At 33.9% G+C, this 27,855-nt stretch overlaps 1 protein-coding gene across 1 annotated transcript; it reads left to right on the top strand.

The window, feature by feature from the left end:
• On the top strand, positions 1 to 26,414 carry LOC136028420 (uncharacterized). The gene is made up of 4 exons (XM_065706258.1): positions 1 to 99; positions 3,381 to 3,558; positions 5,466 to 5,633; positions 26,099 to 26,414. Coding segments are annotated over exons 1-4 (603 nt in total). The 5' UTR covers positions 1 to 98; the 3' UTR covers positions 26,355 to 26,414.
• Positions 26,415 to 27,855: the final 1,441 nt, after the last annotated feature.

Here is a 27,855-nt window from a genome sequence, read left to right as displayed (position 1 = left end):
ATTTTCGACGACCTCTCCATTCTTAATTAGTATTAGTCCATCATACGCTTTACCCGAGTTAAGTTCTCTAGTGAAAGTAACAAAACTTGAGAGATTAAAGTGAGTATATAAGTATATTAAGTAAATTAAGTATTCACATTCAAATGCTGTTATATCACATGACATCAATTGTAGAGGAGAGTAGGAGCGCTGAAAAAAATTCATATTTTGACTCCTTGAATCAATTTTAAAATATAAAAGTAACTGTAATATTTTCAAAAGACTCACTTACTTTCAAATGACGTAAAAGTGTTAATAACTTAATAATTTTTATAATTTTGTACGTAACTGAATAATTTTAAAGTAAACGATTTGCAAAATTAATTTATAAAACTATTATAATTAGTGTTAGCTATTTCAAAACAAAAGTAACAATAAACAGTTTCATAATTTTCAAATATCTCAATTTATAAAAATTTGGGGCAGGGCCACCATCCCTTCTAACCCCCTAAAGGCTAATGTATTAGCTATACAACACTGAAATCGGTACAAATTCTAACTAATGACGTCACATTTTTACCTATTTCTCTAAGTGACGAAACAAGATGTAGCACATCTTGGAGGAGGAAGGGTCTTTTAAACATCTTTATTGTATGAACCATTTTAGGTTGAGAGGAGTATTTTGAGGTATAAACTGCATGACCACAAAACCATTTTGACACCAGAAGCTCGATCTGTCAATTATTTCTGTGAGTGAGAAAAGAGCATATAAAACATTTTGAAGAGATACTTTTGAGTATCTTGGAAACCAAATGAAATAGTTGAAAATCAATAAATATAATGGACTTACCTGGTCTAAGACTGGGGACTGAAAATACAATTTTTTTTTTTTTTTTTTAATGACGCCTAACACGTTTTGAAATGATCGAGTCAAGTTTTGAAAGCCCGTAGGCTCAAAAAGATTGTTTTTAAGACTTACAACACAGCTAAGTATCCCCTCTTCCCTACAGCCTCCATAGTCAATCTAATTATTTTTCACAAAAGGTTGACTTGACTAAGCCACAATAGGCTCAACTTGATTACCTTGACACTATGTTAAGCCTATCCATTATCTATTCTGCACTATATGCGTAGAATAACTCTTTATCACCATTTCTATAGGGTAACAAATTACGTAAGTGAATTTCGATTGTAGGTCTTAAATATACTTCAAATATTAAAAAATACGGCATTAGACTTTACAGTCCCTACCGGCGGTGCTGATCTCTATTTCTTGGCTCTTCAGCCAGGAAATGCAATGGGGGGTTGGGGGTAAACCATCCTATGCTTTCGCACACCTTTCCTGTTTAGCTTCCCCAGATTTCTCCTGGTACCTATTTAGAGCTGGGTCGACATTTAGAGCAGGATCAAATATTACATCTTAATTATCAAATTAATTTCCACTTCGAGAAAAACCATGTTTCAAAAGTCCATGTATGCATCTGTATTTTTGTTCGAAATAGAAGCCTTTGGGTATTAGGCCATTTAGGTCCTTTTTCCTTTTTCGTATTTCCTTTTTCGTATTTTCCTTTAGGTATTTCCTTTTTCCAAAAAAGTGTCTTTACTTTTCACCACCTACTTGAAATTCCCAAATTTGGCTTTAAATGTTACCTAGTCAATTAAAATTAAATTGAAAATCTAAATATTAAAGTTAAATCGGTTTCTGTAATTTAAAGGGTAACTTTAATTTTCACTTCAAATTACTCTACTGTTCAGAAGAATATGTGCAGCTATTAGGGTTGCACTCTGCAATCAAATTGTAGCAGATGGCATAACAAGAATTTAATGTCACTTTGTCAAGAACAAGCAACAGCCCCCCAGAGAAGACTTAAAAGTGCTGTATGTCTGATTATAATTAACTAATTTGAGGACCCAATCTCAATCAAAACGCTTTATATCTCGCTCCTTGCCTTCTTCTTCTTCCAAATAAAAGCTTTTGGGTACTAATCCATTAAGGTCTTTTCTATTTCCTAAAAAATGTTTAATTTAGAGAATTTAAGAGAAACAAAACGGGTGTAACTTAAATAAAATAGTAATATAAAGAAAACCCACAACTTTAAATATAATCAAACCCGAATATTTCGACTACACGTCCAGAAGTCTTTATCAACGGAAAAAATGATGTATTGGGTGTGAGTGTGACTTTGAGTAGGTGAGTACGTGTGAATGAGTGAGTAAAGGTGTGAGTGTGAGTGAGTGAGTGTTAGCGTGAGCCCCCCCCCCTTCGAGTGTGAAAGTTTACACTATCACACTCACAGGGGGCTCTACAACAAACATTATACACCCCGAGGCATAACTTACAATTCTTACCCCCACGCTATTGGGGGGGGGGACTGTTTAGACCCTAGAGTTACTGTGACAGGATCTTTGGACTATTCCGAGGTAAATGGCTATCTCAAAATTTCGATCGGGTGGATTTGGGGAAAAGAAGGCGTGTTGGGGGGCTAGTTGGCCTTCGTTCACTTTTGACATTTAAAAAAGAAATTATAACTTTGAATTTCAAACCAAATGAGCTTCCTATAAAGCTTATTCGTCCAACCATTTCATAAAAACCTTAAGTGGTCCCGGGGCATAACTTGTAACACTTGCCCCCGGGTTATACGGGGTTTTGTCGATCCCGCAGCTATTGTTCTATGTTCTTTGTACTATTTTGAAGGAAATGGCTATCTCAAAATTTCGATAGGATACATTTAAGAGAAATAAGTCGTGGGGGAGGCTAGTTGACCTTCGATCACTTTAGACTCTTAATTTGGGCATTATATTTTTTTCAGCCAAATGAGCCTCCTACAAAACTAATAAAACAACCCCTTCCATAAAACCTTATATACCCTCACGGCATAGCTTAAAACAGTTGCCACTGGGCTCATGGGGGTATTTTTGACAATGCAGTTACTGTATTCAGATCTTTGGACTATTTTGGACAAAATAGCTATCTCAAAATTTCGATCGGATGCATTTGGGGAAAAGAGGTCATGGAGGGGGGGAGATTATTTGACCTCCAACTACTTTTGATTCTTGACAAGGGCACACAAACTTCTAATTTCCAATCAAAGTAGCCTCCTACAAAGTTTTTACTACTAACCCTTCCATAAAAACCTTATACACCCTCCTGGTATAATTTACAACACTTGGAACCAGGCTCTTGGGGGGGTTATGTCAAATTTGTAGTTATTGTTATCTGATCTTTGGACTATTTTGAACAAAATGACTATCTCAAAAAAATTCTAATCTTTTTTGTAATTCTTTTTTTTTTAACCTTAATTTTTTTTCAAAATCTTTTGTTAAGGGTTTTAGAGGGCACTCTTATCTAAGGACCCAGTTGATCAAAAGCTGAAACTGTCAAATTTCAATTAATATTTCAGTGGCAGCAAGCCCGGTTTTAGCCCGTGCAAAATGGACGATTCTCAACCAGTTCACACTCCCTCTTATAACGCAAGGGTCAGGAAAACTCTCAGTCCGTGGATTACTTCTAGTTAACATACCAGTTACGTTGTTTCTGGATACCCTATTCGAAGAAGAAGGATTTCCTATTCAAAAAAGGTATTACAATTCTTTTTCTCTTTTCGAAGGATGTACTTAGTGGGGAAAAAGGGCAATATCCCATAGAAAACTTATGGTCCCCTAGATAGTTGTAGAATATCTTTTTTGAAAAGAAGGACTCCTTCTTGAGAAAAGGGGTCATACGTTTTTTTGATTTCATAAATAAAGCTTTTGGGTAGATAAGGTGCATTACCCCATAGAAAACCCATTGTTCCAAGTCAAATCCTAAGAAAAAACAAAAAGAAAGATAATTTACCAGTTGGCATGCAGTCATCCACCCCCCCCCCCTACTTAGCTGCCCATCGTAAAATTCTCTAGCCACATTTACTTTCTTCTTTTTCTTCTTTTGCTGGGAATTCCAACATACAATTACTACTGCTAACAACGCACCGCACCACCAATCCACCTTAGGCCAGCACAGCTACGCACGCTCTTCCTCCATCCTAATGTATTCAAATTTTCCCTCTTTACAGCCTCCTAAGAGTTCCAACTTCCTTTAGATATTTCTTTACGACATGACACACCCCAACCGCGAACCACCTGTTTTCCGTTTAGCCCTAGACAGTTGGCCGAAAATATCAATGTTTGGTAATATGTCATCCTTCATCTCCAGAACGTGCCCAAGTCATCTTAAACTTTTTCTCATATAGCCCTAGAAAAGAGGATTTGACCATACTTTTTGCACAGCATACTGTTAACAATCACCAACCCGAGAACCCAAAACAATCCGTAGGCAGTTTCTCCGGAAAACATCTAGCAAATATCCGTCCATTTTTCGGAGCGCCCTTGCTACAAAACCATATTAAACCAGTGTCATCACTGTAGCTTCCACTGTTCTTATTTTGATTCGCAGGCTTATTTTCGTACTCTTCCAAAAACAAATCACAAGTACCAGAATTTTTACTGGAAAGAGAGTCGGATTTCCCGGCATTATTTAGAAATGAACATAAGTAAATTTACTAAAAATGTTTTTCAACTGAAACTAAGGAGCAGCATCAAAACTTTAAAAAACAGAAATTATTACGTATATGAAAGGGGTTGCCTCCTCCTGAAGACCTCACTCTTAACGCTAAAGCTTTTTTAATTTAAAAAAAAGCTTATTATTCTAATTAATCGGCCATTTTGATACAGGAATCGTTCTTAAAGAATTAGAACAAAAATTCGAAACTTTAGCCCAAAGAGCAAGATGTTCTGGAAGGGACAGCTCCTCCCATATACGTAATAATTTCTGTTCGTTTCAAGTTTTGATGCTGCTCCTTACTTTCAGTTGGAAAACCTGTGGACGCGCTGAGCGGCCTGGAGGAGGTGCCTATTGAGTAGCAGACTCATCTAGGTGAATATTCAAAGATAGGTGACAATAAAACGAACGAGAAGAGGGGGGGAACGAAGTGAGCTGTTGATTTGTAAGGCTATTCTTAAGAACTAAGGTTTTTTGGTATTTTTACAATAAATCTAACGGCAATTATAGTCTAATGTCTCTGACATCCTTAAAATTAGTTTCTAAAATCTAAAACGTCTCAAATCAGCTGTCAATATTTTTGCAATTTTACATTAGATTCTTGAATAATTAAAGTCTTGGAAATAACGGTAGCAGGTGCAAACGGGGGAATTATGTTCCGGTCTGAAAATTTTATCTAATTTTATCCGAAGATTTGAATAAAAAGTGCTCAGAAAACCGATAAATTTTTAGTTTCCAGGGAAGAAGCGGGCCTCTGTGCGTTCCTATAAGTTTGAATTATCCCGTTATGATGGGCTAGGGCTCGTTAGTTACTAAGTCTGTTTCTCCGTCTTTATTTTATATGTATTTCCGCTCATTCGGCTCCTAGTTACAGCATTTATTGCACTCCATTTATTATCATGTGAGGTCATTTATTGTTATGTCATCACTCATGTCATTTGTAATCCAGGAGTGTAGCCCACAGTGATCAGGATCATATATTTCACGCCCTAGAATTTGGCCTGTCAACAATTGGGGTGAATGGCAGAGCCTGTCTACTTCGCACAATATGTGAATTACCAAGCCATCCAATTATGAACAGTGGCCTGATGGGGGAAATTCTGACGATAATTCTAACGTAAGTTTTGAACTCACTTCTGAACTTTTTTTGCTCTAAGTGCTTTTGTTTTTCTCACAAAACGGCAGTAACACCGTTATAACAATAGTCATTGTTAAATGACTAAGTCAATGACATTGACTTAGTAAAGAGCGGTGTTTTTTACCTGCCAATTTCCTTGAATCCGTACATATTATTGAACGAATGATCGTAAATCCCGGCTGTACGAATCCATAACAAAACAGTTATGACAATTTGTTTCGATTTAGGATGGCACTAAGCTTTAAACCCTTATCCAGCTATGGATTTAACGCATTAAAATTATTATTAAATTATTGAAACAGAATAATTATTAAAAAGTTAACTATTAACTCATTAAAACTGGATAGCTCAAAGTTTAACTCCATTAGAGAGTTTAGCTATTCACGCAAGAATTTTCTCTCACATGAAGGGGATGGAAATGAAAATGTTGCTGTTTTTTAGGGGGATGATGTTAAAAGGGAACTACAATTTTGTGTTATTGAGGGGGGGCTGAGTAAGGGGATTGTAGAATAGAATGTAATTAGCAATGGCACTTTCTTTTTCGGAAGTTATGTTAAATATTAACATGCTTTGTTACATTCATCTGTCATAAAATTCATATGAACATAAACAACTATTATCAACGAATATAAATACCATAAATACTCATTCTTTAACTATAATTGTATAGCTTTTTGATTAAATTTAAAAATAAATATCGGTCAGCTTACTGACACAAATTGCATTGTTATTTGACGGGAATTTTTTTAGGATAGTTCATTCATTGATACAGCCTCTGAAGACCCAATGGCCACTTGGCAAATCAAGGTAAAGAGTATATGGACCGGGTGTAATTCATAATATCAATGCAGATTGTTTAGAATGGACTGTATTTTCGTCAAACAACGGTTACGGAACTGATGAGATAAAATTTGATGATAATTTTAAATACTTTTTGTAGCTGACTTATCTTAATATATATATATATATATATATATATATATATATATATATATATATATATATATATATATATATATATATATATATATATATATATATATATATATATATATATATATATATATATATATATATATATATATATATATATATATATATATATATATATATATATATATATATATATATATATATATATATATATACATATATATATATATATATATATATATATATATACATATATATATATATATATATATATATATATATATACATATATATATATATATATATATATATATATATATATATATATATATATATATATATATATATATATATATATATATATATATATACTAGCTGTTGGGGTGGCGCTTCGCGCCACCCCAACACCTAGTATATATATATATATATATATATATATATATATATATATATATATATATATATATATATATATATATATATATATATACTAGCTGTTGGGGTGGCGCTTCGCGCCACCCCAACACCTAGTTGGTGGGGGCGCTTCGCGCCCCCCCCCCAAGCCCCCCCGCGCGCGTAAGTCGTTACGCGCCATAATAGTTACGCGCCATTGTAGTTGTGTCCCTATGTCCCACCTGTGAATATAGATAGATATATATATATATATATATATATATATATATATATATATATATATATATATATATATATATATATATATATATATATATATATATATATATATATATATATATATATATATATATGGTTTTAACTACGTAAAACTTGCGAATATACAACATTCTTTGCTGTCCCATTGTCTTTGCATATAAATAGATTGTCAGGTTTACCGACTCTTGAACATGCAACATATAATGGTCCATGGGAAAACAATCTGTATTCAGATCTATACCTCATGATTCTAATGATTGCCCTTGAGCTTTGTTGATGGTGATTGCTAATCGACCATTCCCTGTCCCAGTGTCCCGGTCGTCATTTACATCCCCCTGTTTCCCCCGGTGTCCCCGTTGTAGTTGTGTCCCTGTGTCCCGGTCGTCATTTATATTCCCTGTGTCCCGGTCGTCATTTGTATCCCGGTGTCCCGGTCTGTATATACATTTGTTTTTTAGTTTTGTTTTTCTCCTTTATTTTTTTCCTTTTTTTTCTTTTTTAGCTTATTTAGATTTTTAGATTTTTTAGTTTTTTTATTAGTTTTTAGTTTTTTTTTCTTTTTAGTTTTTTTGTCCCGGTCGTCATTTATATCCCCCTGTTTCCCCCGGTGTCCCCGTTGTAGTTGTGTCCCTGTGTCCCGGTCGTCATTTATATTCCCTGTGTCCCGGTCGTCATTTGTATCCCGGTGTACCGGTCTGTATATACATTCGTTTTTTAGTTTTGTTTTTCTCCTTTATTTTTTTCCTTTTTTTTTCTTTTTTAGTTTATTTAGATTTTTAGATTTTTTATTTTTTTTATTAGTTTTTAGTTTTTTTTTCTTTTTAGTTTTTTTGTAGTTTTTACCTTCTTTTTAGTTTTGTTAATTTTTTTTTTTACTTATGTCCTGGTCGTCATTTATACTCCCTGTGTCCCGGTGCTTTGTTGATTGCTAATCGAACATTCCTTTTGTCCTGGTCGCTTTCTCTTTGAGTGTCGTCATTTATTTTTTTCTTTTTTAGTTCTTTTAGTTTTTACCTTTTTTAGTTTTTTTTAGTTTTTTAGATGAAAATTTTTTTTAGTTTTTTCCTTTTTTTCTTTTTAGTTTTTTATTGGTTTTTACCTTTATGTTAGCTTATTTTTCAGTTTTTTCCTTTTTTTTATTTTTTTTTTATTTTTTATTTTTTTTATTTTTTTACCTTTTTTAGTTTTTTTTAGTTTTTTTAGTTTTTTTAGTTTTTTAGCTTTTTTACTTTTTTTATTAGTTTTTAGTTTTTTTGTAGTTTTTGCCTTTTTTTAGTTTTTTCAGTTTTTTTTTAGTTTTTTATTGGTTTTTACCTTTATTTTAGCTTATTTTTCAGTTTTTTCCTTTTTTTTAGTTTTTTTTAGTTTTTAGTTTTTTTAGTTTTTTACCTTTTTTTAGTTTTTTTAGTTTTTTTAAGTTTTTTAGCTTTTTTATTTTTTTTATTAGTTTTTAGTTTTTTTGTAGTTTTTGCCTTTTTTTTAGTTTTTTTAGTTTTTTAGCTTTTTTATTAGTTTTTAGTTTTTTTTGTAGTTTTTGCCTTTTTTTAGTTTTTTTAGTTTTTTAGCTTTTTTATTTTTTTTATTAGTTTTTAGTTTTTTTTGTAGTTTTTGCCTTTTTTTAGTTTTTTCAGTTTTGACGTCACCTGATCCAGTTTTTTCAGGTGACGTCACCTGATCCACGATCCACAGATCCACAGACAACTTATTTTTATATATATAGATAGTTTTTTTTTTTACTTATGTCCTGGTCGTCATTTATACTCCCTGTGTCCCGGTGCTTTGTTGATTACTAATCGAACATTCCTTTTGTCCTGGTCGCTTTCTCTTTGAGTTTCGTCATTTATTTTTTTCTTTTTTAGTTCTTTTAGTTTTTACCTTTTTTAATTTTTTTTTAGTTTTTTAGATGAAAATTTTTTTTAGTTTTTTCCTTTTTTTCTTTTTAGTTTTTTATTGGTTTTTACCTTTATTTTAGCTTATTTTTCAGTTTTTTCCTTTTTTTTAGTTTTTTTTTATTTTTTATTTTTTTAGTTTTTTACCTTTTTTTAGTTTTTTTAGTTTTTTTAGTTTTTTAGCTTTTTTACTTTTTTTATTAGTTTTTAGTTTTTTTTGTAGTTTTTGCCTTTTTTTAGTTTTTTCAATTTTTTTTTAGTTTTTTATTGGTTTTTACCTTTATTTTAGCTTATTTTTCAGTTTTTTCCTTTTTTTTAGTTTTTTTTAGTTTTTAGTTTTTTTAGTTTTTTACCTTTTTTTAGTTTTTTTAGTTTTTTTAGTTTTTTAGCTTTTTTATTTTTTTTATTAGTTTTTAGTTTTTTTTGTAGTTTTTGCCTTTTTTTAGTTTTTTTAGTTTTTTAGCTTTTTTATTAGTTTTTAGTTTTTTTTGTAGTTTTTGCCTTTTTTTAGTTTTTTTAGTTTTTTAGCTTTTTTATTTTTTTTATTAGTTTTTAGTTTTTTTTGTAGTTTTTGCCTTTTTTTAGTTTTTTCAGTTTTGACGTCACCTGATCCAGTTTTTTCAGGTGACGTCACCTGATCCATCCATCCACAGACAGACAGACAACTTATTTTTATATAGATAGATATATATATATATATATATATCAAAGATTTTAACGGGTTTTGTTTACCGAAGTTTTACAGCTTTATGTAAGACTCAGAGTATTATTACTGTTATTTGAATTGAATAGAATTTATTGAAAAGGGACAAAACAAAAAATAAAAGCACTGAATACCGAAATTAACGGTAAATTACGCATAAAAATAACAAATACTTAAATATATTCTCCCCCGTAAGGCTCTATGGTCAGGAACAAATAGGGGGGATCAAAACTAGAAAAAAATAAACAAATACATTCATCAAACATTTTTAAATAACAAAATCACATCTCTAATCCAAAACATCCCTCCCCCCCAAAGCTAGGCAAGGGAGTAATACATGAATCCACCCACACAAATAAAGTATAGAACCAATCCAGAGACATCAACTCATCAGAGAACCTGGGAAAAAAAATAATCGTTTGCATGATAAACTCTAAAATGCTTTTTGAAGATACCAAACGAGCCCCACGCAGCCCCACGGTAGCCACGCAGACTCCGGAAGAGTGTTCCAAATCATATAAAAAACTATCAGAGGGTTAAATTCAGACCGTAGACCGTATTGACGGAGTAAAAGGTAATTGTATATTATTGAAAGTACGGAAAAAATAAGTCGACTGCTAGGAAATAAAGAATTTACACAGGAATTTATTACAAGCAGGTGGCCGTGTAACCTCAAAAATTAATAGAAGCACAAGAAAGAAAATAGAGAAATCTCAAGTCGAGCATGGGGTTAAGTAGGCAACAGCTAGTACCCTCTATAAGAGTGCTTGATTTATCATACAGTTTTGAAAGTGGCTTCAGTGATGAGGGAAAGATTGACACTGAAAGTAAGGAGCGACACTAAAACTTAAAATAAACAGAAATTACTCCTTATATGAAATGGGTTATCCCCTCCTCAACGGTTCGCTCTTTAAGCTAAAGTTTTTAATTGTTTTAAAAAGTAGAATTGTGGCAAAGAGTCAAATTTTAGCGTAAAGAGCGAGGGATTGCGGAGGGGACAACCCATTTCATATACGGAGTAATTTCTTTTGGTTTTAAGTTTTAATGCCGCTCCTTACTTTCAGTTAAAAAGAATAGGTTTTTTATTTATTTTCTGAACGCTTTTGAATTAATGAATGTTCGATTTTGGCTCTCCGCAAATAAATTATTAGAATGAAATTTGCATGTTAATTCTTTTTTGGGCTAAATGGGTTTCTCTTGGTTTTGATCAGACAATTTCGAGAAATAAGGGGTGGGGAAGGAGGCAGAGTTGCCCTCCAATCTTTCGGTTACTTAAAAAGGCAACAAGAGCTTTTAATTTTTAACGAACGTTTTTATTAGTAAAAAATATCCGTAACTTGAGAATTAACTTACGTAACAAACTTTTACGCTCCTATATTTTTTTATGTATATGAAGGAATTTGTCCTCTTGTTAATACCTCGCTCTTTACATTTAATTTTAAGTTTTGTCCCAATTCTTTAAGAATGATCCCTGAATCAGAAAGGCCGCAAAAAAAAAGTTGAAATTAATAAAAATACTTTAGTATAAAGAGTGAGGTATATATCTCCTCCTAAATACCTCACTCTTTATGCTAAAGTATTTTTAGAACCCCAGATATGCGTAATAATCTCTGTTTGTTTTTAGTTTTAGTGCTACTCCTTACTTTCAATTGAAAAAGCTTTTTCATGTTCATTTTTTCATTGTTTTTTTTATAGTAATGCTAGAAAATCCCACGCCCTTTTCATTGAATTTCTCTTCCCTCATCACATACTCCTCCAAGGAAAGATCCTCCCTCATAACCCTCCCCCGCCCCAACCTCACCCCATAACCAAAAAAAAATCCGTTAGAATGAGCCCTCTTGCAAAATTCTAAGACCACTTGGTCGATATGATGACCCCTAAAAAAAAAAAAAAAAAAAAAAAAAAAACACCCGTGTTCTGTCTTCTGGCAAAAAATACAAAATTCCACATTTTTGTAGATAGGAGCTTGAAATTATTGCTGTAGGGCTCTTTGATACGCTGAATGCGATGGTGTGATTTTCGTTAAGATTCTATTACTTTTAGGGGGTGTTTCCTCCTATTTTCCAAAATAAGGCAAATTTTCTCTGGCTCGTAACTTTTAATGACAACGACTAAATTTGATGAAACTTATATATTTAAAATCTGCATAAAATTTGATTCTCTTGCTGAATGTTTTAGCATCAAAATTCCGTTTTTTAGAGTTTCGTTTATTATTGAGTCGGGTCGCTCCTTACTACAAGTCGTTACCACGAACTGTCTGATAGAAAAATATGAAATATATGGCTGAACCAGGCTGCAGTAGAGGATTTTAGGAATTGACCCTGAAAAATTTGTTTGAATTTTAAAGGATCCCGAGGCTTCTGGAGACTTTCATTTTAATGGGATCAACATGAGACTTAAAGGAGACAAATTCATCAAGCAAGATGCCTAGGAATCGAACGCAACGATCCTTAGGTCTATTATGGGAACCCCTCGATACATGTGCTTCATTTAAACCAGAACAAGCCATGACAAAATAAGAAAGTATGACTTTCCAACATATTAACAATATGTTGTTAATACATATTAACAATATAGGCAAGATAATTAACATCAAACCACTCAGTAACTCTTTCAAAAAATGCAACCATGTTTGAACATAGATCGGACTCAGTTCTACTGGCTGTGCCAGGAGTGCTGTCATCCGCAAAACCTATATTTGTATCAGAGAAGGAAGAACTCCTGTCAAAATTAGGGACAATTGCATGTTGAGAAAGACAAGCGCAAGTGGTAGGTTTTATATTTTTAACCGCATTTTTAAGGTCCTTAACATAAATTAAAAATATTATGGACCCAACCACATATCCTTGCTGACCACCACGCTCTGTTTCAGACGGGTTGGAAAAGAAAAGATCAACCAAAATAAATAGACCAGATAAATATGATAGAAACAGAGAAGAAGCACTCCTTCGGGCCTCAATATGGGACAGTTTCCGAAGAACATCGAGAAAAAGAGCAGCAGGTATCAGACCAGAGTCAAAGGATATATGTCTATAATTCAAAAGATTCACACAGTGGATACCCAGTGGAGTGCTTTACCGTAAATATCCAGAAAATATCCATATATCCAGCTAATACACAGAAAGTTATACCAGCTAATACACAGAATACACAATGTACCAGCTAATACATAATACACAGAATTTACAGCCAGTACCAGCAGGAATATACCCGGAAATACACAGAAAAAAAACCCGTAAATACCCAGCTTTGCCAAATACCCAGTGGGGTGCTTTGCCGTAAAACCAAACTGGAATCAGAGGGAAAAGGTTTACAACTCAGGAAGTCAAGAAGTCGAGAAATTATATCATTTCAAAATCTACTGAACACTGATAATAGAGATATAGGACGATAACTAGAAGGCTCATTCCATGATCCCCCTTTAAAAGTAAAATAGCATGAGTACACTTTAAAGTACTTGGGAAAACAACTTTTACAAAAGACTTGCTGACAAGCTTGTATTATCTCATTTCTTCTCGTAAGAGCATAAACGGTGAAAGGAAGAATAAACTTGAAAACCTTAGTCAAAATACGGTGTGGGCCACAAGATGAAGAACCCTTCAAACCATCAACAATGATGCCCAAAACCATAGGCTCTAAGCCCATTGATTTAAGACAGGGAGGTCCAAGATAAAATCTATAATCGTATAGAGACGAAGGACTTACAGAAAAGGTGGTATTTTTGCCAATATTAGCAAAGTATGAAGTAAATACGTTTGACACTTTCAGATGACTATCTACGAATTATCATCAATCAAAACACTTGAAGGGACAGAAGGAGGCCAAGAATATGACCTAATAACATGATTGATTACTTGCCCTGGTTTCTTAATTTTTTTCCGGTAAAGTGAATTGTAAACATCCGGCCGAAGCAAATTGTAAACTCTTCAGTAAGCTTCAAGAATCTAAAGCCAGTAATCGCGCGAAGATTACTGGTAGCTTAGAGGACCTCTAAGCCTTCTAAAGGCTATTTTTTCCTCCAGCTCCTAAGGAGTCTAGAAGTAATCCAAGAATTCAAAGGGGCTGTTCTCTTCGATCCCGAATTTAACTGAGATGCATAACAAGTATCCGACATAATTTTTTTTATAAAAAGAATTAAAAAGTGAATCTACATCATATTCATTTTCAAAATATAACACGATCCAACTGCAATGTAAGATGAGTTAACTGCTGATAATTAAATTTTAAAGACAAAAAAACAACCTCCCTGGTGACTCTTAGGTAAGGAGTAAGGAAAACCATAAGCGGAAAAAAAGAGGTAAATGGTCTGAGATATATCTCATCAATACGAAATTTTGCACCAAAGTCAACGATATAAAAAGAAATATTATAAATCAAAGAAGCAATAGTGTAAGATATACGAGTTGGAATACTTGCTTAAGGTAACGTGCCGCAAGTAAGACAGCTGAGAGCAAATACAAGGAGGGAAATACCCTCTAGTCACACAACTTAATATTGAAGTCACCCATAATGACAAGTTCACATGAATCTTGATGGATTACTTCCAAATCCTCATTAAAAATTTTTAAAAAAAAGAGGGAAAAGACCAAGTAGCAGACCGTTATGTATTACCAACAATCAGGGATTTAGTTTGGATTTCAGTCTCAAAAACATGGATTCGAAAATCCCTTCTCCATTTCTTTACAGGTCATGTCTTACAGAATACTTATGATATTCCAAAATATAAGCGACATGGCCGCCTTTAGCCATTTTACTACGGTTCAAATACTCCATCTTATAGCCTACCCTGGGATATGCAATAGAGATTGAGTTTTCGAATCACGAAAAGTCTCACAAAGACAAATAAAATCTGGGTGGCCACTACGTAATGTGTGTATGTAGCAAATACCTTGAAACTGGATTCATTTGAAAGATCAAATGAAGAGCAAAGACCTTGAAACTTTAGGTGAAGCACAGAAAAACTACCATTTCGTTCGGAAAATTCATCTAAATCCGAAATATGCTTACCAAAAGCTAAAAAGTGGGAATTGGATATAACTTATTATACTGACCTATACTTATTGAACTAAGAACATCAATAGGATTATTTTGAAGCTTAAGTAGTCAATGAACCAAGGAAAAGATTTCACCAGACCTCGATTCAGGCAAATTCCAATTACCATCAAGCTAGGATTCGTCACGTACCACCCACCATCCGGCTAGGAATAGCCACAGTCTATAACAAACAAAAGAGAAAAGAAAAACGATAGAACATAGAAGAAAAAAATCTTAATACTTTTTTCATGCTGAATGAATTTTTCTAGAAGAGGTCACTTCGTCAAAACACTGCCATTGATATTCCAGGAAAAAATTCAAATTATTCATAGCCTGCGTGACTGCATACTTAAATCCCTATGAAGGGTGGTGAGATGAGCCACAAAGACTGCATTTTAAAGGTCTCTTGCACGGATTGTAATTATCTTTTGGACGATCAGTAGAACATCTTGTACATTAGAGAGGATTCTTACATAATCTCGTGACGTAGTAAAATTTTTGACAGTTGAAACATAGAATAGGCAGAAACTTATTAATAGTTAGGCGTTCATATCTAACCAATCAACTTTCACGAGAGGCTTGTTCTAGATTAGATGTGCCTTTTCAGTAAATTTGAGCCGAAAGGAGCGCGTTCTACCTAGCTGCTGCGCTTCAGAGCAGTTTACTGCTAGCTGAATAAGACCATAAGATGCAAGGATTTAAGCGGTTTGACGAGCCGTTCAAAAAATAAGGCTTTACATTTTTGCAGTCAAGGATTGATCATGATCATTGAGAGCTTGTGCTACTGACTGAGCAGCATCTTTGTTAGACAAAACAAGCCACCAAGAATCCTTACTGGGTTTTAATTCAGTAGCTTGATCACTACTATTGCTACAAATTTTACTAAGGAAGTCCTTTCACGATACGGGATCGTCAAGATCTTTGGGTGGGTTCTCTGATAGGTCGGAATCGAAGCCTGGGATGTCCCATTATACGACGAACCAAATTTATACCTTAACATTTCAAATCAACTAGATTATCAAATTTTAGGCATAACTAATTGACTTTTTCAGTAAGTGTAGCAGTTGTTTCATTGGGCATTACAGGCACCTCATCAAGGCTCAAAATGACAAAAAGGGGTAAGACCACTTTATGTTCATCACAGAGATCAAGACATCTAATGATATCTCTGGCATTATCAATCAATCTTTTGTCTATCAGTAGATCATGTACAAACGGCAGCTTCAGTCCAATTTCATTTCCAATTGATTCAGTTTCATTCCGTCCATTTTCAATTTCATTCAGTCCATTTTCTTAGTTTCAAGCATAAAATCAGTGGCAAAATTCCCAAGCATTTTTCATAATATCAATCAAAAAAATCCCGGCTTTCTTGCTTGAAACAAGAAATGTTAACTTTTTAAGTGAAGATGAAATATTCTAAGAAGACGTCTTTACATGATTTTGTTGTAGTGGCGTCGAACACCGACAAAGAAAATATTTCAATTGTGAAACAAGTGCTAATGGTCACACTATTGGATGTGTAAGCTTGCATGTTCAGGACAGTAAGGAGTTAGATTTCTCTGGAGTACCGATAGAACTGAAGTGTTATAGTGATGAGTATACAGGAATAACATCTCAATAGGTGATAGCATGTTAAGAGAATGTAAATCTAAAGCTTTTAGATGATGATGAAGGCCAACTTCTTGCTAGTGATGCTGGTAAAATGTTACCGTTTGATAAATATGATCTCCACCCTCTGCTATTACCATTCGACGAAAGGTAAAAAGAAGAAAAGCATCCACCAATGCCATGTGACATCTTGTCTAGGTGCCATAATTTTCACCTATGTAAAATGATGTGGTAATAGACAATGAAATCATAAATAAAATAAAATGGGCAGTATCGGAGATTATCAGCAAGAAAATTAAAGATGACTTGATGAAGAAAAACCACATGCACACGCTACTAGCGCCAATAATAGTTTATCCACGGATGCATTCATTGATCCAGGAATGAATCTATAAAAAAGGAGTTTGTTGGATATTTTACTAGCGAGGAAGAATCTTTATTTATTGTTAGTCTATAATCGGTAGCGAGAGTGTCAGGATTAAAAATGCTTGGATTTGAGAAACAAAAAATCTTACGGAATCTAGTGACTTAGGAAAACATTTTTTGATTCAAGATGATTTTCAAGATCCATTTCTTCAAAGGAAAATATTTTCTCAAAGAATGCTTAACATTATAGCCAGAAATTATTCTCCGTCTGAGAATAACTGTATTAATTTTTTACATTGTGGTCCAGACGCATTTACTCAATTTATTGATTTATTAACTAAAATAGAAGGAAATGATAATGAATTTACTTTTGAGCACTACCTAGAATTTCGTTTAAGATGACCAGTTTGCAAAGCAACAACAAATAAGACGAAGTTTTAACAAAACTGGTTTAATTGATTCGATGAATGACTTAACTCGATTACTCTTCCTCATAGAAGATATTCAATCGCAATCAATCGCAAGTCAGTATTCTTTTTGGCAGTGAGACTCAACATTGACATTTTTCACGCGTGTCCATTATGTTTGTGTACATTAGACAGCTGGTCATCCTATGTGATTTGTACTATTGTTGATGAATTGTCTTGAAGAATTTAATCCACAAGGTCATTAAAAGAAAGACAGTGGTTTTAAACATTTTTGCTGCGATTCTGTCTTTGCCTGGGATTAATTTTTCCATTGTTTTACTGCCATGCAAATTTATGTGATATCAGGAGGGTCTATGTTGATTAAAAGGTTTATTAGTGGTATATCTGGGGTATATCTGGTATCCTCTGAAAATCTTCTGCCAAAACTTTGCTCCTATCTTCTGGATCTGCTGCAAGACGTCCATTCAGGTCTCGTACAGGACCTTCAACATTCTGATGTTTCCCAGAGATTTCATCGGTTAAACGGTAGAAAGTCTACGAGTTAACTCGTCTTGAAGCTTCTTCATTTAGTTCCGCTTTTTTATCAAGGAGGTTAAGTTCGTAATTCCTAGCACTCTTTTTCACTATCTTGTCAGGATATTGGTAAGTCAAGTTGCTGAATACGCGATTCTCAGCGCTGCAGTTAAGAAGAAGAATAAGTTTAACCTGCTTCTGTTTTTCAATGTAGTCCTAAGGTTCATCCGACAGCCAATGGTCTTTTGGTCTTTTCTTAACACCAAGGACTAGTTTAGCAGTTTCTTTACTATTTCCCTCGATTTTTATACATACATTCTTGATCTATTTCTTCAAGGGATTGTATGACTTCGAATATATTGGACAGCTCTATGGTAAATTCTTTTTTTTGAGGTCCCTATCTGAAAATTTGTCCGAATCAAAAAGTGATTATTATTGACTTTATGAAGAAATATAATTAAAAATGAAGTTACATCATTTTGTAGAAATCATTTTGTAGAAATTACATCATTCCAAGATAATTAAAAGTTCAATGCTGACAAACTGCCGACACTTATCATTACCGATGGCTACCTATACGTGGAAGAAGGAATCTATGGAGTGAAGATTATGTATTGTACATACAAGTTTTATTATTAAACAAATTCACAAACGTTTTAAAAGCACTTCACTCTTTGGACACTGAAATTCATATTTTACAGATAGAAAAGGGTATTTCCAACTAGAAAATTGTTCACAGTGGAGACTATGAATTAGTCTCCTCTGAAATAAATTTGAAAATAAACATTTTCAGATAGCGGTTGTTCCAGGTTAAGCTGTTCAAAGTAACCATATTTTACCCTCAAGTCAACATTTTCGGCATTAAGACGATTCAGAGATGAGGTGACTGAAGGATGATGTTCGTTATGAGGCAGATTTGCCATTTTTAAAAAAAGAAGTCTTTTTTCGATCTAATGATTTTTACTTTTGATTTCTTTTTCTTCTTCGACAAGAGTAATATTTCACGCTTCAGACATGAGTTGAGGCTGATAAGTTATGAGATGTTTCTTGCCTCTTTTAAAACTTTTCCACTTTGTCGTGATTTCAACCACTCGCCGAGGGATTGCACAACGGACATGAGATTTTATGAAACACTTTCTTTAAAATCCCTTTCCAGAGCCCAAATCGTGTAGTGTAGAGGAGGCAAAATCCGCAGCAGCCGGTGCAATATATTTTTTAGCATGTGGTAATGCAAAGAAAAACAGCTTAGCAAACTAATTGACGAGACCGTAATCGGATATTGACAAGCGATCCCTATAATTGTCCATGTTAAGACCCAATGGTCGTGGTCTAAGAGCCTTAACATAGCAATCAATGTCAGGACAACAAAAGGGTTCTTTTTCTATCAGCCACATCACTGAATGGGTCCAAAATAAATTCATTTCTTAATGTTAACTGACAGATTTGTAATTCTACTCGTAAAAACCTCCATGAATCTTCACATCTGTCATATAACGTAGACAAAACGTTACACGTATAGTGTCTAGATGTTTGACACTTTAAAAAGTTCAGTGGACCACAAGTAGCTCCTCTCTTCATAAATATTACTTTTTAGATTAATACAAATATAAAATACATGTTTTCATTAATACAAATAAATACGCTAAATGTTTAAGGAATATTTACAAAAAATAATCACTTGAACATATTTACATAGGCAGTAATCAACAGCGTGAAAAAAGCTGCTGAGGTAGCTTCTCTCTGAAGGCCAGGGTCTCCAACTGGAAGACACAACGGCTCCCACCACGGCGGGGGAGGGCTGGCTGTGTGATGCATGAAAATTTATAGTATAATATTCAACGCGTTCAAAAAAAAGATTCCGCCTTGCACAAATAAAACATTGTATAAAAAACACCATAAAAACACATTTCTCAGCTGGAGATTGTAGGAATAACCTCCTCCCACCAGCTATTGAGTTTTCTCTAGGTCGAAACACTGTCACTTTATAAGAAAGACATGGCATTTTTCTCAACCGTAACTATGTAGTTTTTAAACTAAGACCGAATCGCCATGACTTTCACTCTCATAATTAAACTATTTTCTAATAGTTTCTATAAAAACTCATGTCAAAAATGTCTTTTATATTGTATAAACCTTTACAGAATTGTTATATATCCTCATTGTGCGTCTGCACATAATACACCTTAGGACCTGCAAACCGTGGGATATCAATTCTTTCCCCGTCTCGGATTTTAAATATCACAACTTATTTCGGGCCTGATCCTTCACTAGCTCCTGGCAAATGGAATCTTCCCTGATTGTGTAGACCATTCGAGCTAATGTGCTCCTCATTTTCAAAATCGTCTAATAGATTTTTAGTGGTAATATTCAACAGTGATGAATCGGTTTCCCCGTAATAAACCTGAACTCACACCTTAACCGGCCATTGGAGCTTAAACAAGTTATAATAAAATTCCATCATGATTTTTTACATTTCTAAGGTTGCACCGCCAGTGGCAATATTTTTATTTAAAATTATACTTCTTTTTTATATAAAAGTACCATATTAGAGTCTATGATCGTGAACGATGTGAAATTCAGGTAGGCAATGGTTCGGGTACATTCTTTTGGGTTGGTTACAACGTTGCAACGACTCTTATGGCGAACACTCTCACCTATCTTACCGAAAGCTGAATTTCAAATTAAGTTTAAAGATCTCCTTATCAACCTTTGTTTTTGCCTCAGACTGTTTACTGACAAAGGTGTCAATAAACGTCTTCATGAATGGCTTTTGAAGAAATTGGAAGGCTCTATGAATCTTTGTGACCTCGAAACCGTTTGCCAGCATATGCCACAAAAGAACTTGATGTACAACAAAATTCTGTATCGGATGAAGGTCGGTCGGTCGGCAATCAGCTTTTGTTTTGAAGGTATCCAGTGAATATCCCCGACTACCAAACTACCGAATACCAAAGAAATATTATAGGGTCTCAATGAATCCCTCGGTTCCGGTCTGTCAAACCCAGGGAAAACAAAATCCTTTACCGATTCATGAAGTTCCACCGGTATTTCAACATCAATTTTAAAAACCCATCCTTGTGGTATATTGTCCTTAACAATGGCAATGTCAGTCAAATTTGAATCACAATGATTGTCCATCCATTTGTGATTCCGACAAGACAAAGAGTAGTGATACATTGCCAACGGATAAAAGTTCATATCAAGAAAAACTTTTCTACTTTGCATCGGTGCTTTGTCTAGTTGGATCAGATTCTAGGATACGATCCCCGTTGGAAAAATATCCTCCACTTATTGATCTCTCTAGAATGAAGTGCTGATACACGTCGGTGATCAGACCTATTTTTCTGTACTGATTTTAAGAATTAAACTTATCACCAGATGAGGAGTTGAAAAATAATACCCGAAATCGAACACAAATTCTTGATAGAATTATCCGTGTTCTTACAGATGATATCCGACAACAACAGTACATCTCTTGCTAGGTACATCTTCAAATAATCATACCAATTTTTAAACCCCGCATGGCCCAAACTTTTCTTACAAAATTTACACTCGGCAGTGGTGTATTGACGATCATGAAGTGAATCATAAAGCGCTTCAATGTGCGGCAAATTTACAACATAAAGCATCCAAGTGGAGCTGTAGTACTTATACGGGTACACACCCTATCTCGTTAATAATTCATACATTTGATCATCTAGAAAGCACTCTTTAAGAAAGGGGAAACAATTAAAATCATCCCTTTTCTGTAATTGAATCAACTGACTTAGGAGTTTGGGGAAAAACTATAGGAATCTAAGAAACGGGTCTAATTCAGTGTGTATTATTATTTTCTACCATTTTCCATTTGAGTTCTAAGAACAGAAACTTCTCAGATGAGTCGGGTGTTATGATATATGAAAAAGGCTCATCAACCCCTGTAATAATTGATGTTAAAATGATGTAAAATGGACTGAAAACGATGTAAATTGACGGGGTGATCTAGGTGAGGTGGAATCGGCAATTACGATACCACTAATATGGCATTATCATCCTAAAACGCCTCCAGAGATTGGTACTCGTAACGCTTACAGTGAATCAAGTTATGTTAAAATTTTGACTCTGTGTCTTAAAAGAATCTTGAAAGACACATTTCACAATATTAGAAAATTATTCCTTAATTATATTTTATATCATCAATTGGAACCCGATTAATGTGTGGAATGAAAAAAATGTCCAATAGGATCGTGGGTTTTTCACTGATTCAATGGACAAAGCCCTCGCTAAATATATCACCGCCTTTTTATCTTTAATTCCACCCTGTTCATACTCTGTGTCACACTTTAAAACTGTAATACTAATATTTAAAAGTTCGTTAGCCCTCTCAACAATATCTATTCCCTTAAGTGTAACAGGATATTTCCCCTTTAAACAATTAATCAACTTTAGGAAACTCCACCCCTGCCACCCCCACTAACAGCCAAATTGTCTAAAAATGTCTTACTAGCAATATCTCTCGAGGGATTACGGCCTGCGACAAGGATTGCATATTTGAAGCACCCCAAGCCCGTATCGAAACAAAAGTGTTGCACACCTTTACCACCCCTGAAATCTGCATAGTATTTTTTTCAAATCATTCCTCTCACCTCTTAAAACAAATTTAATTTTACATTTCGTAACATTTAATTCTAAATTTTCTATAAGCAAAAAACTACTGACCCACTCCCATTTTCCTTACAATTTTCCACTCTATTTAAAATACTACCTACCCAGTCCGACAAACACCCTCAAAATTGTGTAAGTCTGGGTGAAGTCTCTGTATTTCTATTTCTAGGTAATGCGAGTACACCTTACTCGACTTTTCATTTAAAAATACAATGGATGCTGTAACACTGCCCCTACCTCCCGCCTCACGAATCTGTCTTTAAGAAGGGCACGAATTTTGTCAAATAGGAGTGGACTATGTCAACTATTTCCATTTAAATACCAGCACCTGTAACAGTCTTAAAGGGGACCCCGAACTCAGTCCTAAAAACATTAATGTTGCACAAAGCAGAATCGTCTAAATAAAGCTTTGGTAATATAGGTGTTGAACCTGCATAACTTTGTCCTAGGAGAAATCCTAGCTTTGGGCGCTTTGTAGCTAGATCCTTTGTTTGGGCGCAAAAAAAGTGTTATTTTTAGCCATTTCTTTTAGCAGTCAAGGGGTACTCGAAGCACTTCTAAAACTATCAAGAGGGCCCTGGTATTTTCTCTTTATTAAGCTGAAAAGAAGCCGTTTCTTGGATGAGAGCTATACCATCAAACCCCCTTCATTTCAGGAGGTAGCAAAAAAGGTTCCCAGCATTTAGATATGCAAGATCCTAGCTATTTCCCTTTGTTTGGGTGCAAAAATGTGGTACTTTTAGCCATTTCTTTTAGCAGCCAAGGGGTACTCGAAGCCCTTCTAAAACAATTAAGAGGGTCCTGGTATTTTCTCTTTATTAAGCTGAAAAGAAGCCGTTTTTTGGATGGGAGCAAAATCATCAAACCCCCTTCCCTTCAGGAGGCAGCAAACAAGGTTCCCAACATCCTACTTTTTTCCTCTTGGTGTTTTTTAAAGAATATAGATTCATCAAGCTGAAAACACATTAAGTTTTTAAGCTATTACGAGCTATTACGTAATTAAAACTATTACGTAATTAAAGCTATTACGTAATTAAAGCTATTACGTAATTAAAGCTATTACGTAATTAAAGCTATTACATAATTAAATCTATTACGTAATTAAAGCTATTACGTAATTAAAGCTATTACGTAATTAAAGCTATTACATAATTAAATCTATTACGTAATTAAAGCTATTACGAGCTATTTAAGCTATTAAGCTATACGAGCAATATTAACTTGCACTTACACTAGGGTTGGCAGCTCCATCTTTCTTAGAAGGAGCCCAGGGCCCTATATCATCGCCGAATAGAGCGGAGGTGGCTGAAATTTCCCTGCTTTGTAGGGCGGTGGTTGTTGCTTCCTTGTCGCTTGCCCTTGCTCTTTTTGGGGGGAGGCGGCATTGTCCAGAATTTTCCTTAAATGGAAATAATATTTTAGTTTTTTCATGAAGTAAATAGGTCAATATGCATCTTATTTGATCATTTAAGAAAGTTGGAAATCAGCTTCCATTAAGAGGACTCATGTGGATAAAATATATCTTATTTTTACATAAATACTTGAGCATTTATGAAGTGTGGAATCTAGTTCTCAAAAATAACTCACCCCCATTTCCCCTCTCCCCCTATCCACCTTCACGGGGCCTACATGTAGAAAAAATGCAGCAATGATACGGTACTATGTGGGCAAACATTAGTAATGTGTAAGAAGCCGTTGCTCTAAGTGGAAATTAACATTTAATAAGGATTAAAGGTGCCTTCTCCTCAACCTTGGTATGGAGGGAACGGTAAAATGGGATATTTGACGGAAATATTTGAATTAACAAATACCACAGTCTGTAAATATTTTCTTTGTCTTTATACACGTTTTCATTCCTTCTATAATATAGTAAAGAAAAAACAATATATTCTTCACACGTATTTTGCACTTGACCAACAATAGTTTTATACAACAGCGTTTAAATTTAACAAGCAAAACATTCTAAAAAAAGAATATATTTCTAGTTTAATCATACCACTTCTTTTTATATTCGAATTCAATAAACGATGCATAATTGAAAAATACGGCTTCAAAACGACTACATAGCCCCTATGTAAGGAAGAAAGGACCTTACAAAGTAACTCATTATTATAATCAAAAATTTTCTTGTTTTAATTACTTTTTTTACTGTGAGAAAAAAATATCGCATAGATAATTTAAATCTTTCAGAGCATTTCATGGACAGATTTAACTAAAAACCATCTAGTTTCGTAGATGAAAACAGCTGTTAGTAGTGACCCTTTTGGTAATTAACTAAAGCTTGATCTAAGCCCCCCTTCCCTGAATAAACGTTGACTGGTTAAATTAAATCAAATCGTGTTTTATCATATGAAAATAGCAATCATAACTAGCTCCATTCTCCTCATAAAGCAAACATTAGATATAAATATAAAATGATTTTTATGCATCATTTTACGCAAAGATTTAGCTTGTTAAAACCTTCAACAGTCGTTAGTTTTGCAGGTGAAACCAGGTCTTAAAATACATCTTTTTCGTTTCGTTCAATTATTAAACCCTATGCCAGATGATACCTGCTTAGAGTACTTAAGGTCTAAGCTGAATCGTGGAGAGATGGTGATTAAAGTTTAACATGGATAGTAGAGGGATAATAATTAATGTGCGTTTAACCCGTCTGCCAGGCTACGGAGAGGCACATTGAAATAACAGAAAAAGTAAAAAGGATATATTTTGACGTGAGAAAATTAGATAAATTTATCACTGAGGGAACCATGCAATAGCAGGTGGGACAGGCTTTTACTTGATAATCCAATATAATGAATTATGGTAGCTCAAATTGAGTATAATCTCGCCTCTTTCTTGGTGAAGGGAGGGACTATCCAAAACAAACATATAGAATTACTTGGTTGTGGCGTTGGGTCATATCCATTTTTAAGAATCCTCGCTGTACGTTCAATATATAAAATAAGAGTGACAGAATTCCCCGCTAGCAGCGGATTTTTAGTATTCCCCAGATAAAAATGGAAAATTACCCGGGCCTTCTAGAAGAATAACAATCCTTTGTTCCAAGAAAATAAATAGACGTCTAGTTTGTATAACGCTTCGCTCCTTTTTCCTGGGACATACCGGAAAAACCTTTTTTTGACGACTGTAAAAGGCTCTATGTGTCAAGCAGAAAAATATTGGGCTATGATCAATTGGGACTATGTTCTAATTCGGTAGGGGCCCAGAAGATTTTTCCTGGCCCTTGTATGTTTTTTAAACCAAAGAAAAAACACTCTATTAGGTAAAAAGCACCTGTATACTTAAGAAAACACTCCCTGTTATGTAACAGACATCTGCCTCTTGAAGATAATTAATAACACCGGCGTCTTGAAGGAATCGCAGTTAAACCTCTTCATGATCTTAAGCCATTAAGGATAAACCGATAATTGGCTATGTTTGAGGTTAAAAGTAATGAGGGGATACTAATCTCATTCTTTGCTGCCAAAAGAGATCCCAACAAAATTATATAACTACAGTATTCCAAGTGTAACATCAACTTTCCAACTACTCACCATAATTTTTTTCGTTGTGAGTGCAGTAAGACTACCCTTCCCTACAAAAAAATAATTCCTTCATGGGTGTTATGATCATTTTTTCTTCGATTTGTCACTTAACCTTACTCTTTTTCAGTCCAAAGCAAGGGATGAATGACTTCTTTAGAGATTATCTAGAATCTAAAGGTGTGGATCTTGTGGTAAATTCAACTTCCAAAAGTTGCGAGCGTCTTTTCTCAGATTGCCCGTTTTCAGTCTTTGACGTTCTCAAGAAATGGAGTAAATCACCCTACACAGAGCAAATTATTTATCTTGATGATGAAAACGAGAAAAATGACGCTGATATTCGTGGAGGATATAGCAGTGTTGAGAGCTCTGAAAACGAACTATAATTGTGATATTATTGAACTGTGAATGTTAAAAGAAAAATAAATTATTCATTTTTTATTGAATTTGGTATTTATTTAAAAATCACTTAGGGAATTTAGAATAGACTAAACAAGCCCAGAGATTCAATGCCCAATAGATTGGTGTTTAAGTAACGCAGCAACTGTCTGAGTTAAGTAATTTTGATATTTCTTTCCACTTTTCGTGGATGAATGTTTGTTTGTTTTTTCAAAATACTATGAGAGAAATCAAACACAATTTCTGGCAATAGTTTTTTTGAACACTTTTATTCAACATCGTCTATTTAGAGGATAAACACCCAAATCTTTGGAAAACCAAATAGTCATTTAAAAGCTACGCATTCCCCGTATTGTAGTAATGCTATAGCTGTTGGTTATCCGAAGCAAGGACTTGTATAACCTAACTATCATGTTGCGAGATTCGTTAGTGGAAAGTATAAATTACGAGGATGAAAGATATACCACACTCAGTAAAATAAAATGTTAAAATTAAAGAATTCATATATCCAATAATTACAAAAAAAAAAAATCTAATTTTAAGACTGGTCTTAAAACATATATTTTTATTATCTTTTTTACCTTTTTCAGTGTATTTAAAGATGTAATTGTCTAAATTTGTTTTTGGAAATGTCCGAGTTGAAAGCTGCCAGCATCTGAAAATTGGTAATATTTACCAATTGGTAATAATTGGTAATATTGGTAATAAGCTTTTAGCTTATTGTTTGACTTGTTAAGTTGGTTTATCAGCTACAAATTCACGTAAAGCTTATCATAAAGACTATGGAAAACAAATTAGACTGGATTTTGTCCAACAGGAAAAATATTTAGGAAGAAAATAGAACAGTCTATTCTTGTACCGTAATAGATTTACCAAAGCCGCAAATAGCAAAGGTAAAAATATATAATAAAAAACATCGAAAAAGATTGTTTTTTCTCCAACAATAGAAAAATATAAAAAGTGGTTTATTTTTCATACTATCAGGCAAAACTGAAATTTCTTAGGACTTGGAATGGGCACTCATTACATATTACAAAGAAGACTTCTTTTTGTCAGCATTCAATGGTTTTATTTTAATCTAAAAAAAGTTCTTCTAGCCAATAAAAGAAAGAAACATTTCTATTAAAATGAATTTAGTAGTTGCACTATAATACGTCCTGATGGAGCCCTATCCCTTTAAGTCCCAATCCCGGCACTTTTCTTAAACTTCTTCAAGACGCAGCTGCTTGTTAAGCAACAAGATTTGCTTGTTTACTTATGTAAATTATATTGAAAATGACGTAGTCACGCGTGACTTGTTTTGCTGGAGCTCACGGGACCCTAGTTAAGTGCGGAGCCACTGGTTAAAGATGAGGACGATGACAACGTGGGATGGTACGTAATGATTAAAAGATGTTTTTTTTTCTTTTAAGCCATTTTTTTTCGAGAATTTTTTTCTTCAAGATATTTTTCCTTGGAGACCTTTTTTTAATATTTTTTTTTTCTTCA

This window comes from Artemia franciscana, chromosome 6 (assembly GCF_032884065.1).
Source record: "Artemia franciscana chromosome 6, ASM3288406v1, whole genome shotgun sequence".
NCBI lineage: Eukaryota > Metazoa > Arthropoda > Branchiopoda > Anostraca > Artemiidae > Artemia > Artemia franciscana.
Note: the sequence above shows the minus strand (reverse complement) of the source record. Positions and strands in the feature narration are given on the sequence as shown.

Excerpts from the sequence above, each read along its gene's own strand:
- LOC136028420 (XM_065706258.1), top strand. Across the intron at positions 3,559-5,465 it reads GGATTTCCTATTCAAAAAAG|GAGTGTAGCCCACAGTGATC; the intron begins GTATTACAATTC and ends TTTGTAATCCAG. Across the intron at positions 5,634-26,098 it reads ATTCTGACGATAATTCTAAC|TCCAAAGCAAGGGATGAATG; the intron begins GTAAGTTTTGAA and ends ACTCTTTTTCAG.